This window comes from Vipera berus (genome assembly GCF_964194415.1).
Source record: "Vipera berus genome assembly, chromosome: 1".
Taxonomy (NCBI): domain Eukaryota; kingdom Metazoa; phylum Chordata; class Lepidosauria; order Squamata; family Viperidae; genus Vipera; species Vipera berus.
In genome coordinates, this window is record NC_138202.1 from 302,617,382 (window position 1) to 302,633,147 (window position 15,766).

The 15,766-nt window shown below is 35.1% G+C and overlaps 1 protein-coding gene across 4 annotated transcripts in view; it reads left to right on the forward strand.

The window, feature by feature from the left end:
- Nucleotides 1-15,766, forward strand: part of BABAM2 (BRISC and BRCA1 A complex member 2) — a gene marked incomplete at its 3' end in the record, with an annotated part of 185,462 nt that overhangs the window by 11,206 nt on the left and 158,490 nt on the right. For all 4 annotated transcript variants that reach the window (XM_081317295.1, XM_081317298.1, XM_081317297.1 and 1 more), the window contains exons 3-4: nucleotides 2,762-2,838; nucleotides 8,917-9,011. In XM_081317295.1, coding sequence (XP_081173421.1) covers nucleotides 2,762-2,838; nucleotides 8,917-9,011 — 172 coding nt within the window. The remainder of the gene's footprint in view (nucleotides 1-2,761; nucleotides 2,839-8,916; nucleotides 9,012-15,766) is intronic.

The window sequence follows — 15,766 nt, forward strand, 5'->3', positions numbered from 1 at the left end:
CTTATACTCAAGTATATACGGTACTTAGAACTTTAAAAGTACAGACCCCTGTGTTTTAACTGCCTTGGAAATGAACTGAAAAATTGTAAATAATATTGATGGGCTCCAGTCAAGGAATTTTGTCCTGGAAAATTCTTGCTCTTTTTGTGGTAAATAAAAGCTTGATAATTCTTTTCAGTTTTTATGTGCTGTATATAACTAGGAAAGTCATAGATAAATACTTTATATATCACGTACTTCTTCTTGGCATAAGAATGCTAAAGTTACTGCATTATTAGCATTATTTCCTGATTCTTGGAACTTTTTATAGCTTTTTGCAGGTATTTGGGTAATTTTTCCAAGGTGGGCCTTTTGTTGTTCAGATAATAGCCATTTTTCAAATCTCATGTGAAGCTTCCTCAAACAGAAATAATTGGGCAAAATGCAACTGCGTATGCCGTCAGCTTTCACTTTAGAGTAGTAAAATATTTTAGAAAGCAGACTTTAAGAGCCTCGAAAAATACTTAATGTTGTTTTTAAGATTGCTGTTATTAAATATCTCTTTTATTATAATGCCAGATATATCCTTTTCCATTTGATTTTGAGCAGTAGACATAAAGGAAATATTATACTTGCAAAATCAGAAACATTTTTTTACATTCAAAAATCTCCTTGGATTCATGTAGACAGATAGGGTGGCGTAATGGTTAAGGGCTAGGATTGGGCAACTGAGTTTCTAGTCGTTCCTTAAACACATGGGCCACCTTGAACCAATCACCTCCTCTCATCCTTAATCAGTGTCATACTCTGTGAAGAGTTAGCTGAACAACAAAACACACATTAATGGCTTTTTCTGTGTGAAATGGACAAAAACATTTGGCCCTGCAACCAAGTGGTAGAAATGCTAACAATAATTTGGATTTACTGTATGTCACATAGCCAAAACCATTTTCATTTTGCATGCTATGAAACTACAGAAAAATGAAATATTAATAGGTAATATTTGTTATTGTTAGGAAGGATTTAGGATTCATCAGAATGTAGCCTAAAGCAAAAAAAAAGATGTAAAATTTGATGTCTTCATAAGTAAGTGCACAATAGAAATAATTTTGTAGAGGAAAACCTAAAAGTAAGATTTTCTATTTAAGAATGCATTGTAAGCTTCAAATACTGTACTGTAATTTTTCCCTGGCATCATAGGCTACTTACTCTTTGATTAGGATTGTGCATTATTTTGCCAAATCTCCACAAGCATTTAGTAGCTTGGAAACATGCAAATGCTGAATAGCATTAAGCAAGACATTGGGTATTCCTAGAGGCTCCCATTGCAGCAGTGTGGCATTAATTTTAGGTCTTTTCTCTTAACAGTTCCCAAAACAGAATCCTGAGAATGGTCTCTTATAAAAACGAACTTTCTTTGTTCAATAAGGGAAAAATATAGGATTGCAGTCTTAGTGACCAGTGGAAGGGCGTAGGCTAATCAAGGCTAACTTGGATTATATAGAGTCTTCCTCTGCATAGTATAAAAGTAGAAAAATTGATATAAGTACATTTTTAAGGATGTTACTAATAGAAGAATTGACTCTAAAACCTTAGATTTCATACTTACATTAGTCAATACTCTATTCTTGTTTTTTTTAAAAAACTGTTTATATACAGTAAATGAAATAAAAAAATTTATTAAAACGTTAAAATCACCAATGTTTTATCTGTAAAAATATTACTATTTACAAAAAAGTAATAATGTTTAACAAATGCCGCTTGGGGGTGTGTGTGAAAGCCCTAATAAGCAGGCATATACATAGAATGAAGGCTACTGCTAAGCTTGTAAGCCGCCCTGAGTCTTCGGAGAAGGGCGGGATATAAATGGAATTTTAAAAAAAAAATCTATATTTAGAATTCCAAGAAACTTTTACTTGCATAGTTTGGGTATTCAAGCTCAAAGACAAAATGTGTCTACCAATTTTGCAAAAGAATCATACTTATTTGAGCTAATGTATGTTGCTATTGTTGCAAAATCTGAAATAATAGGATGATTTTTTTTTATTTTTATTTTTTATTTTTATTACATTTATATCCCGCCCTTCTCCGAAGACTCAGGGCGGCTTACAAGCTTAGCAGTAGCCTTCATTCTATGTATATGCCTGCTTGTTAGGGCTTTCACACACACACCCCCAAGCGGCATTATTACAAAGTCAGCTTATTGCCCCCAACAATCTGGGTCCTCATGATGATGATGAATGTAATAATAAATGAAAATATATGCATTGTTGTGGAGTATGATATTGTATGCTGTAGTTTGCCTATTTGCAATTTGTTGAGTTATGGAGAGCATTTGAAAGAGATGCATTGTGAAATAAATGAACTTCCTCAAGTATTAAAACAGATGCATCCTCTGGAATGGCCAGCATCACTGCTTTAAAGATTATCTCTAACTGTATGCATTGGGAGCGTGCTTGCATTGGCAATCCCACCAGAAATTTTGACTGTGCATATATTAGAGATGGAGAAACCTTTTGAAGCAGCTGTAATTGCGGTTACTTGGATATTTTTGAGCATTTGGGCTCATCCTACTTTATTTTGCATTGCACAGGTTGCCAACATGTAGCCCACCTTTTTGTCCCCCAAAACAAGTAACATATGTAATAGTAGAAAATATTTGAAAACACAGTAAAGTTCTTAATATATGGTATTTTATGTAGCTAATTTTATGTAATTACAATATTGAGTAACACCTATAATTGTCATAAAAACTCAAGATTAGTATTTTTTTTTATTATAGCTGCACATCATTAACCCTTGGACCTAGCTGTGATCGATTTAAGTTGCATATTCCATATGCTGGAGAAACATTAAAATGTAAGTACTTAGTACCTTAAAATAATCTGCAAATTTTCATTGACTTTTTGATTCTGGCTAAACAATAATTTCTGTTATGTAGGTCTTTTTTGCTTTTTCTCATCTGTAGAACCCATTCCTTACAGAAAGTTGCCTGATGTCTGTTCTATATTCCATCAAGTGAACATCTTTTAATTTATTTAATTTTTTATTGTGTTAGTAATATTTTTAGTAGTTTCTGCTGATATTATTCCTTTTCTTTTAAAATTTGTGTTCAAGTAGGGACCATTCACTCCATGCAAAGGTTGGGTCAGTTTTAGGCTAAGGCTAAGTAAGTACTGGGACACCAGTGCCGTTTCTCCTTTTAATTCATTGCAAAAACGCAAATCTTCTCTTTGGTGGGAGATGGAACCATCAATGAATGTGGCCTAAGGTGCCATATAACCTGGAGCTTACAACTCAATGCAAGAATGCTGTGTGGGAAGAAACCCACATGGCAGTCAGAGGAAGGAGACTGTCTAAAGCAGGGGTAGGCAACCTCGGCTCTTTTATGACTCATGGACTTCAACTCGTCCATGAGTCATAAAAGAGCCGAGGTTGCCTACCCCTGGTCTAAAGTTAAAAGAGATCAGTGGCCAAGTTTTTTTATTGTAGCGGATTATTCACAAAGGTAAAAACAAACAGGTAAAAGTATTGTGAAGAATTTTAAACCATTGCTGTGAGCAGAATGAATAGGCAGATAAACTGCATATCTGTTAGTGCAATCAGATGTAGAATGAGAAGGTTCAGTAAATAATTCTGATTTTTACATAGATGCCGATGGTGGCTAATTAGGAAAAGATTTTTGAGGTTGTGGCTCATTGAAAATATATCAAATGTTAGATAAGGCCTATTCATACAACTCGTAGTTAGAATGGGAAGCAGCCAGTTTAGACAACTTTAAAAAGGGGATTAAGTAGGAAACTGGACAATTTTAACAGCAATTTTGCTAGGATAGGACATCAAGGAAGGAGGTGCAAGGCCAGTGCTTTGCCTCTGTTAGCTTTTTAAGAGAAATGAAAACTTATTTTTGCTCTTTCATTCATGGCTGTCAGTTCAGCTTTGCTGTAGCACTAGCAATTGAGGTTGGGGGAAAAAATTTGAACTTCCTGGCTGTTCCCAAAATCATACTAAGTTCTTAACGTATACTTATATTATATTTCATTTTATCTTAGCGTGTGATGTGAACACAGAAGTTTATTGAGTAAGGCATGCTTCAGCAAGCCATAGCTTAGCTTCATATGTAAATCTAGTCTCTTGTTTTGAGTGAGTAGGGTTCCAGGGTCCCAGGCAAATCAGCCTACATTTTGCTATTAGTTCAGCAATTAAAGTTCTGCATATTTGTATGCTGCTTCTTTCTGCACAAGGCTGTCTTTGTTTAAGTAATAGTTTTTGTGTCTTTATGTACATGTGCAGGAGCACTAGTAATGCTGTAATCTCCTCACTCAACTGCTACTCTAGAGCAGCTGTACCTCTCTTTAGCCCCTCAACCTTGTTTTAAAAAAGGAAACTCCTCAGTATATTCGTTTTTAATAAAGATACAGAATTTGTGTTTGTTATTTCCATTCCAGTAGTGATGTTTTTAATACAGTGGAAAGTATCTTCTGTGGAAAGTATCTTCTCCTTGGTGGCGCAGTGGGCTAATGCCTCCTTAAGTAACACCAGCTGCCTGCAATTAGTGCAGGTTCGCATCCCACCAGGCTCAAGGTTGACTCAGCCTTCCATCCTTCCGAGGTAGGTAAAATGAGGACCCAGATTGTTGGGGGCAATTAAGCTGACTTTGTAATAATGCCGCTTGGGGGTGTGTGTGAAAGCCCTAATAAGCAGGCATATACATAGAATGAAGGCTACTGCTAAGCTTGTAAGCTGCCCTGAGTCTTCGGAGAAGGGCGGGATATAAATGGAATTAAAATAAATAAAAAAATAAAATAAAAATCATTTGATAAAAGTTCATCACATATTCACAGACATGCATCAGCCTGATAATAAAATTAAGAAAAATGTATTAAGACATTAGGAGAAATCAAATAGGAAGACAGTGAATTACCCATAAACTATAAGCATAACTCATTGAATCAGTGGTAGAGGTATCTAATGTAACATGGCATCTTTCATGTATAGTAGAATTTGGTTTTGTGAGTTACCTCTTAGGGTTTCTTCTGTTGCTTATATTTAATGCATTATAATTTGTAGATATTTTTGAACATTTTGAAAAGAATACTTAGCACTTCAGAAAAAACAGATAGGATGGTGGTGAGTGTACCTCATCTTTTCTACCTTTCTATGGCGCACCACTTATTAAAGTTCTAAACTGCATTTCAGTGTAAATTTCAAGGAATTTTTGATCATATTGCTAAATGTGCTTGAGTCACAAATGGCACAACAGTTGAGTGGCAAGCTGCTATTTCAAAGTAGTTGGGTTGGCAAGGCAATTCTTAAAACACACATAACAGCCCCACACACTATAAAGATAGTGAAACCTCAATTTCCAATTGAGATAAATGGATTCTATAATTCCCGTTTCTCTTAAATCAAAGTATATCACTTGCAGTGACATTGTTATGCAGACAAGGCAAATATTTTCATTTGTTCACTGATACAAACTATGTCATTTGCATAATGACAATGTAAATGTCATGTATTCACAGTTTCTGGCTTTTGCGAGATTTTTCTACATTGCTTCAGCTTAATTTAAAAGAAGAAAGTGTACAAATATGATCCAAAACAAAACATTTTGGTTAATACAGGAGAAAACAGGAATCATTTTTCATCCATATCATTGTTTGGATGATATATTGTAAATTGCTGGCTAATCTATATCTTAGAATGAAGTTAAAATGAAAAATTCTAATATGGAGGCATAATTTGTGACATTCTTTAGAGCTCTGCCTTTATGAATATGCAAATCTTTATTACATAGACCAAAAATGCTATGCATGTCAAGTTCTAGGTAGAAACAATATATTTTGAAAACTTCACAAGCAAGAAATAACATAGTTCTTAGTTAATAGTGAAAAAGTTGCTTAGAGGACCTTGTCTGTTTATTGGCAGATATTTCATAATGGTGAAACAGTCATTGAAAGACAGCTTTGTAAGGAACTTCAGACATCCTGTTCCTTGATGCATAGTTGTTATCTTTAAGAACAGGAGAACTTAATGAGGGAAGGCCATAGAAATGTTACAGTAAGAAAATGTGCCCATGATTTGTTTCTCAGCAGGAGGGCATGCTTCCTTTGTGGGTATTAGTACATCCTCTTTATATGAGAAGAGTTTTGGGTTTTTCTGCAGAGTATCAATCATAACAGCTGTCATACTGCAAATTCAGATAAAATATTTTGAAGCATGGCATTTTGAAGCATAACTTCTATTCTTCTGAAGTCCATCAGAAGATTTGAATTTCAATTGCTTGTTACAACAGATTGCAACATTTACTGAAATTAATTGCTAATTGGTTGGTGTATGTATGTATTAAAAATGATTTGGAAAGGGTTTATTAGAAAGTTGTTGTTGTTGTTAGTTGTGAAGTCGTGTCCGACCCATCATGACCCTATGGACAATGTTCCTCCAGGCCTTCCTGTCCTCTACCATCTTCTGGAGTCCATCTAAGCTCACGCCTACTGCTTCAGTGACTCCATCCAGCCACCTCATTCTCTGTCGTCCCCTTCTTCTAATTGCCCTCAATCTTTCCCAGCATTAGGCTCTTCTCCAGTGAGTCCTTCCTTCTCATTAGGTGGCCAAAGTATTTTATTTATTTTTATTTTTATTACATTTATATCCCGCCCTTCTCCGAAGACTCAGGGCGGCTTACAAGCTTAGCAGTAGCCTTCATTCTATGTATATGCCTGCTTGTTAGGGCTTTCACACACCCCCAAGCGGCATTATTACAAAGTCAGCTTAATTGCCCCCAACAATCTGGGTCCTCATTTGAGTTTTAGCTTCAGGATCTGGCCTTCTAAAGAGCAGTCAGGGTTGATCTCCTCTAGGACTGACCGGTTTGATCGCCTTGCAGTCCAAGGAACTCGCAGGAGTCTTCTCCAGCACCATAGTTCAAAGGCTTCAATTCTTTGGCGCTCAGCCTTTCTTATGGTCCAGCTTTCACTGCCATACATTGCAACTGGGAAGACCATAGCCTTGACTATGCGCACTTTTGTTGACAGGGTGATGTCTCTGCTTTTTAGTGTGCTATCTAGATTTGCCATGGCTTTCCTCCCAAGGAGCAAGCGTCTTTTAATTTCTTGGCTACAGTCCCCATCTGCAGTGATCTTGGAGCCCAGGAAAATAAAATCTGTCACTACCTCCATTTCTTCCCCATCTATTTGCCAGGAATTGAGAGGGCCGGATGCCATGATCTTGGTTTTCTTAATGTTAAGTTTCAACCCAAGTTTTGCACTCTCCTTCTTCACCCGCAACAAGAGGCTCTTTAGTTCTTCACTTTCTGCCATTAGAGTGGTATCATCTGCATATCTTAGGTTGTTGATGTTTCTTCCGGCAATCTTAATTCCAACTTTTGATTCTTCTAGCCCTGCCTTTCTCATGATGTGCTCTGCATATAAGTTAAATAGGCAAGGCGACAGTATACAGCCTTGCCGGACTCCTTTCCCAATTTTGAACCAATCAGTGGTTCCGTGTCCAGTTCTCACTGTTGCTTCTTGGCCCACATATAGATTTCTCAAGAGACAAATAAGATGGTTATTAGAAAGTAGCATGTCTTTAAAATAACTAGCTTTTTTCAGGCTTTCACATGAACCTGAAAATTGCATTGCTGCTTATTTGTGTTAAAGATGCAGCTATTTTAATGAGTTAACTCATTAAAGCAGCCATGAAATTATTCAGAGTTGTGCAGGAGCCCACACAAAGGCTTTTTTTAAAGAGGTGCTGTGTTTCAATTCCTGTCCTTTCTGAAGCCTCTCTTCCAAACCTTTTTCAAAGGAAGCACAGCATTTACTTTACTTTGAAAGGGAAAGGACTAGCATATCTTTTGACAGCAGTAGATGAAACATTTTTTTTGTGATGAAGCTAGTATGAAGATGAAGCAAGGGCTTGAAAAATGATTAAAGCTGGTATTCTGCAAAAAGTTTGACAGTGCAAAATTATAGTAGTTGGAGACAAATCAGGAATGGTAGCTGGGTTCTTTGATTGTACTAAACTATATTTTATATCACCCATAATTTTTGAATAAGGCATGATTGCCTAGGTCCTGAATAAACCATTGTTTATAACCACTGAGACTAGATTTACATATTCTGGAAATCATTTTTTAAAAAAACACCTTAGAACACTGAATTAATTTAGAGCATAGAAGTATAGTTTACATTCTGGGCAAATAGCTACTTCCAAAAAGGTTTTCAAAACAATCCTGTCTACTTAATCTTGTAAATAAATGGGTATTTCCTATTAAATTCAATCATAGTATCACCAATGTAAACTTCATTTTTTACATTTGAGGAAGTTCTTTTTGATGATGATAGAATGATACCTGCCAGGTGCAAACAACCAGACCCACATGTATAAAGTTCAAACTAGCTACTTTATTCTTCTAGGTCTATAATACAGGAATCTCCTCAGACTTCTAGTTTTTGCCTGCGAAAGACTAGATAAGGCTCAAAGGCATTTGTGGGGGAGGGATCAGACCTAGCCCTCCTGTGTTTATTTAGTGAATCTAGGCTAATTCCCCACTTCAGCCTCCTGCCAATTGGGTCGGTTGCTCTCCAACAATGACTGATTTTTTTAAAAGGTGTTAAAATGTTTTTCTTTTTCAAAGTGATCTGATTTTAGCAGTAGAAGAATAAGCCACAAGAAGCCTTAGGCATACATGCGTCACATCTCAAAGTCTGGCATACTTATGATCAGTTCAGAAGATTTTGCCTGCTATTTTATATTGACCATAGTTTAATATTTGCCCAAATTGTGATTAGTATTTATGGCTTCTTGAAACAAGACAAGTACAGTGCTGGAGAAATAGAAAGCACTAACCATGTTAGTGTAATGATCAAAGTCAGCGTTTTACTTTTTCTGTGACAGTAGGTAAATTATTATTTTTTGCTGTTTGCTTGTTTTAAGGGGATATAATTTTTAATGCTCACTATCCTGAGTTGCCACCTGACTTTATCTTTGGAGAGGATGCTGAATTTTTACCTGATCCTTCTTCCTTACATGTGAGTATATTTCTCTGTCATTTTGTCAGTTCAATTGCTTTACTTTTAAACTGTGGCCCTAAATATTGGAATAAGTGTATTTTGTTAGATGACCTACAAAGTTGATCTGTTCCATTAGGGATTTGGTTAAATGTATTATGTATTTTAACTGTATTATGCTATCCTACAAGTTGGTATTTAGTTGTTAATCACTTATTTTACTGGAAAATGAACAAGATTGGATACTCAGAAAGAGTTTTGTCTTTCGTGAGTATGTGAACATTATTTTACACTTTTGTCTATTGTTTTATTTAATGTACTAGATTTATATGACCACCATCTGATAGGAGCATCTCTGTGTGGTTAACACAATACAAATATTGCGTACAATACTGTAACAGAATATATAAATAAGACATATTTAAATAATGGCAGCCAAGAACAACCCAGTCAACAAGAAATTCATTTAACTCACAGGTTCAAACCTTTCCTTCCCAGAAAGAGAAGCTAGATCTTGGAGGGCTTAGCAAAGGCTCAGAAGGGTTGAGGCTAATTTAATCTCAGGAGGAATGACATTGCTACAAAAACAACACACTTCCTGAGTCTGGCCAGATAATATTCTTTAATTGATAATATGAATGGAGACAATTGGAAAAAGGCAGTTCTTCAAGTAACCTGGCCTTATGCCAGGAAGGTGTAGAGCCAAATTATTTGAATTGCATATGAAAGCCTGTTGACATCCAGTGCAGCTTTTAAAGCCAAACTGTAACATGGGCATACGGTGGCATGTCCATAGTTGTTCTTGATGCTGCATTCTGGATCAATTGCAGCTTCTGAATGTTCTTCAGGGTCTATTTCAGGTAGAGCATATTATGGTATTCTAGTTGGGAGGTGACCAATGCTTGGGTGACCATGCATAGTGCCACCTGATTCACAAATGAGCATACTTGGTACACAGTGGAGTTGTGCAAAAGCCCCCCGGGCCATAGCTGCCATCTCATGAGTCCAGGGGAACTCACCAAATGTACACTCGTTCTTTCTGAGGGCATGCAACCCCATTTAGAAATAAAGATAGAAATTCACCAGATCCAGAAGGGCCTCAATTCACAACCACTTGGTCTTGCATATTCTTGAAGCTTGTTCTTCCCCATCCACAATCCACGCAGCCTCCAGCTACTGAGAGAGAACATAGCATCACTTGGCTGGCTTGGACCAGGGACACATGAGTGGTTATCATCAGCTGACTGATGATATCTACCTTGTGCTGTCAAATGACCTCACCTAGGGGCTTTGTGTAGATGTAAAAGAGGAGTGGAGGTGGTGGTGAACCTTGAGGAACCTCACAAAATGGGTTGTGGGTTCAAACTCTCCTCTCCATCAACACTGACTGAGGAAGAAAGGAGGAGAACCACCAAAAGATTGTGCCCCTAACTTGAAAATCACTGAGAGATCAAGGACAGCCAGTATGGATGTAGTACCTCCATCCTGCTCCTACCAGAAGCTCAGTCAATGCTGTTTCAGTCCCATACTAAGCCTAAAGCTCAACTAAATGGGATCTAAATAAGCAGCTTATTTCAGCATTATGTGAAGTTGCAGTATGACTTATTTTTTAACAACCTTTCCTAAAATAGGAAAGTTGAAGAGAGGATGAAAATTGCCCAAAATATTGGAATCCAGTTATGCTTTATTGAGGATTATGTGTGCTGATGATGACCTTGTTCGCTGTAATTTTACTTGCTGTGCAATAAGTTTGTTTTCTAGATTTGCTTTCATTATATATTTTATATATCTTCTATCAGCAGAAGATCAGACGTGCATCCAGAAAGGGATTTGAAAGAGTGGTCCCGTGCCTGAATGTTTAGTTTAATTTTAAAGAGTGACATCCTTAGCTCGTTCATTTTGGTGTGTGTGTGTGTGTGTGTGTGTGTAAGTAACATAGAAATGACAATTTTACTCAGTTGACCATAAATTAGACCTGACCTTGCACTTCTGGTTTCAGAATATTAGTGGATAATGAATGTACTAAATAAATATATTTGAGAGAACATTAGTCATAGTCATAAATTTGTATTTAACATATGGAACTACGCTTCATAGCATTCTTTAAAAATGAATATTAGAAGAATTTTTAAAAATATGTATATGTATGAGTTCATAGTAGAGAAATACAATGTTTCATATTGAAAAATTATTAGATATCTTTAATCGAATTATAATAATGAAAAATGAGAGGCAATAAAAATCAGCAAAAACCATAGTTTATAAGTTAAAACTGCATGGACAAATGAAGGATCTTGACTTGATGCAAAAGATATAATGTATTAGTCACACATCACTAGAGAGGTTATTCCAGAGCCGAAGCACCATCACAAAAATTATATTCATAATTTTGAATATAAATTTGATCATTTTGCATGCATTTAATACATTTATTCTATTAGTATACTCACAGTGGGGATACTTCATATTAGAAGTATTTAATCAAGCAACATAGCCTTTAACTGTTGTACAGTATAGAAAGAAACATGGTCAGAATAAATTTACAATTGCACTTTAACATACTGTTTCCTTTCTTACAGAAATTTTAAGTAAGTATAACAACTGCAGTATAGTTAGAAAGCAGTGATTCAATATTCTTCAACTATACTTGGTATGTTTTGTTGTGGTAAATCCTATACATTTGTGGTATGTCCTTTAGTTTCAAACTACTGGGATATACATTTTCAGGGGAGAAAGAAATACTTGTAAATTTGACTGAATAGTCAGACATTAGTTATTATTTAAGACTAATCCTGTTTTAATTCATAATGTCTGTTTGAAACAGAAATGCCATTCTTGTACAGCAGCTCCAACCTTACAATTGTGAATATGAATGGGTGGCAGTATAAATCAAAATATTACTTTGAATGACACTTTTGTAATTGGAAAAGAAATAGGGGCATATTAATTACAAGATATGACTCCCTGATCAGTATTTTTTTTCTTCATTCGTAGTAACTTTTAGGTAAGCATACTTACAGTAGTTCTGAAAAAGTTTCTATCAGATTATGAAAGTAGACAATACAATACCAGCAAGCTAGTGATTCTATAATTCATCAAGGTCATTTAAGTAGCTTATTTTTAATGCTGAAGAATGTACAATAGAGATTTTGTTTTCACATATTAGATAAGGTAACATGGAATTGTCAAAAGAGTTAGTGTTGATTTCAAGTTATTATTTATTAATGCAGCTCTTTGCAAATACAGTGTCTGTAGCTTTCATACTTGATATTTTTAGGGGCATGTTGATCCTGATCTGCTGTCCTACAGTTACTAATTAAATGCTACCATAGTCACAGGAGATATTACTTCACTTTGATTTTTACTTTCTCCAGATTTCCTAATGATGCCTTTAGCCCTGTTATGGAAAAGAGAGAAGATTCATTAAAAAATCATATTTTCCTTCAAAGGGAACATGTAATTTGTGTGAATTCTGCTCTCTACAAATTTGTGGCCCCTAAGATATTTTAAGTCTATGCTTTAAAATGTGAATAAATTTGACACCTATGCACTAAACACAGGTAGAAAAAATCAGAGGCAATTGAATGTAGCTGAAAATGTTAGTGATGAATAAATTTAATTTTTTGTGGGTTTTTTTGTTTTGTAGTAAAGTGCTTCATAATATTTAAATAAAACTTTTATAACTTAAGCTCACAAATACATTTTTTATTGAAAAGTTTTACAGTACATTTTATCTTTAACAATCCCCCCTCCCCCCACCCCTACCTAACCCTCCCTGTCCCTCCCCCCATTTCCCCCTCCCCCCCCCCCCCGACTTCCCAGAGCTAAGTACAAGGTATAAAAACAAAGAACAATCATAAACATCCATATGCTAACAACAATAAACTATTAAATCTATCGCTCTCTAGCTCATATAAGATAACTACAAGCAATATTAATATTACATATAAAAAGAAAAAGAAAAGAAAAAAGAAAGGAAGACTTATTCAAATGCTAAATGAAACTTTTTAGTCCCATATTTGTTCTGGATATAATCAATCCATTTTTTCCACTCCATAATATAACGTTCTTGCGAATGATCTTTCAAGTACAAATACATTTTTATTTTGCTGGCATACTGAAATTGTATCTTTTTAAAAAATCAGTGAAGATAAGCTCTACTTTAATATTAGTCACTCTGAAGGGCTTAATATCTTGTATTTCTTGACATTTATTTTCCTTGTCAATTACTGCACTTAATTCTTCCTCCTAAAAATATGAAAGTACACTAACTGAAGATCTTGCTGTTTTCTGTAGTGTAGCCAGGAAAAACAGTAGCAAGCTGTCTTCTTCAAAGTCACGTTTCTGGAAGATATTCCAGCAACCTGGATGCTTAAGCACATTCTTAAGAAAAACAAGCTCCATTTAATTAAGAAACTATTTGCTTATTCTCTTATTGACAAGTCTTAAGTTGCTTCTTATTCTGACTTTTCTTAGTTGGAGAAATTGGTCATACCACACGAGCAGTGTAAGAGTATAAAAATAATATCCCAGTAGCTAAAGTTAGCCTATAAGTGATTGAATAAATAAAAGCATTTGAGTCAAAATTGTAATGGTTGTCCATGGACTAAATTTGGCTGTTTCAGGATTGCAACTGTACTGTGTCATTTCTTACAGTACTACAAAATACGGTAGATAACATTCCCTCATGCTGACTTAAATTGTATTAATCTTTATGAAGTATCTCATTTTCTTTTCTCGCCATTGATAATGAGGTTAAGAGGGGGACCTATATTTCTGTATATGGCGCTGTTGCCTAAAGTTTGTAAATTGGAAATCCATCTAAAGTATGCATTAAAGTGGCTAATAAAACAACCTTTATAGATGGAGTGGATTAGTTTTTCTGTTATTTGCTACTAATCAATCTGTAACTTTATTTTATCAGAACAGGTACATGTGGCAGTCCTTTGTAGGGAGATGGGCAGGGAGGGAAGGAAGGAAAGAAGGAAGGAAAGGAAGGAAAGACTCTGATTTAGAAAAGTGTTTTAGTGCCAGCTCTTAGATTTTAATTTAGAACTTTTTACATTGTTATGCTAAGAGAACTGAATCATAGAAGGATGCTACATATAATTCTTTAAGCAATCGCCCTAATCATTGTCAGCCACTCAGTTGTATCCCTCAGCCTCAGCCATTCTATGGATCAGCTCCTCTGCCTCTCACCACATCCTTCACATCTGCCATAGTCATTCTGGTACCATCCTTTGGTTCAACCAGAGGGCAATCCATTCTTGTTTTTCCACTGATCAAGCATGATTGACTTTTCAAGTGAGTCAATAAGTGATGTCAATGTGAATTAATAAAAGTAAAGCATTATAATTAATTACTTATAGATTGTATTAGTGTAGAATATATGGGATGTCCAGCAACTGAGCAGTAAGTTTGGAGAACGCTCAAATATTTGCAATTCTATTTACTTAGCTGTAAGATACATGCAAGGTCATAAATGTGACTGTTTTACAAACAGTAGAATGGAAGACTGCACTTAGCGTATAGGCAAGGGCAAAGAACTTTAATTTTTACTTTGTTTCCTGCTGTCTTACAGTAGCACTGACTGCTAACTACACATTCTAATTTAGAATGATACATTCTTCTTATTTCTTGATCCTAATTGGTTTATTGGTCTTTATCATCCATTTACTTCCTTTGTCTTCTACCAACCTGAGATGAAATGGAGACAGTCTTATATTACAAAACATTTCATTCACCTAAACAATATGTGCAGCATTTAAATGAAAAAAAATTACACAAATCAGTAAGAAAGCGATCCCTGCACCGTTTGATCCCTTGCTAAAATTTTGTCCAAGTTGCAATCGTATTCTCTGTATTAACTTACAAAATCAAGTGTACCAGTTACTTCCCAGAAGTGTACTCATTTGGTAAAGACAAGAAAACTGTCTTCCGTCATACTGCCTGAAACATGCCAGGAAATAAGTAGTCATCTGCATGATGCTTCTGCCAGTGTATATTGCCATATTCTTGTGGTGCCACACCATCAGTGATACCGTATTTCTCTGTGATTAAAATTTGATAGTTATCTCTAGTACAAGTGTATTTACTCATATAGCTGGAATACTGACATTGGCATAACTATATCTTAATATTGACTTCTGCTACAAAATTGTAGTATAAGTAATTAAGAATATATATTTTAAGGGCATGTTTAAAGAAATAAAATGTGGAATGTATTTTGTGGCCCACAACATTGACATACTAGGGTATGTCATCTATACAAAGCTTGCAGAAAAATTATAAAGGCTGAAAATATTTTGAAGGGTTAATCTAAATGTACCTTCCTACAGTTCCAATAATGTGAATATATATGGAGAATAAAGGTATCTGTAGAGAAGAAGTTTAGAAACTAATTCTATCTACTGCAGGCTTTATGAATGTTTAACGTAATGTGAATATATTAAAATTGCCCTGGATTTGCCACTTTTAAAATTTTCCTTGTGACTTTTCTTGCCATGGGTTTGTGTGTTTGGGGGGGGTGGGTTAAAAATCTATTTGGCTTTAGAACTAAATTTAGTTAAAATTATTCATGTCTAAAATTTATTTAATTTTAATATTAAATTTTATTTAATATTAATTTAATTAATATTTAATTAAATTATTTAATAATTTAATTATTAATGAATCTGGGTGGGAAAGTTAATAAAATTCAATTTTGATGCAACATTTAAAACTTGGGAAGAACAAACAAGTCATTTGAGGTGAATAAATGACCCCATTTTTTTTCT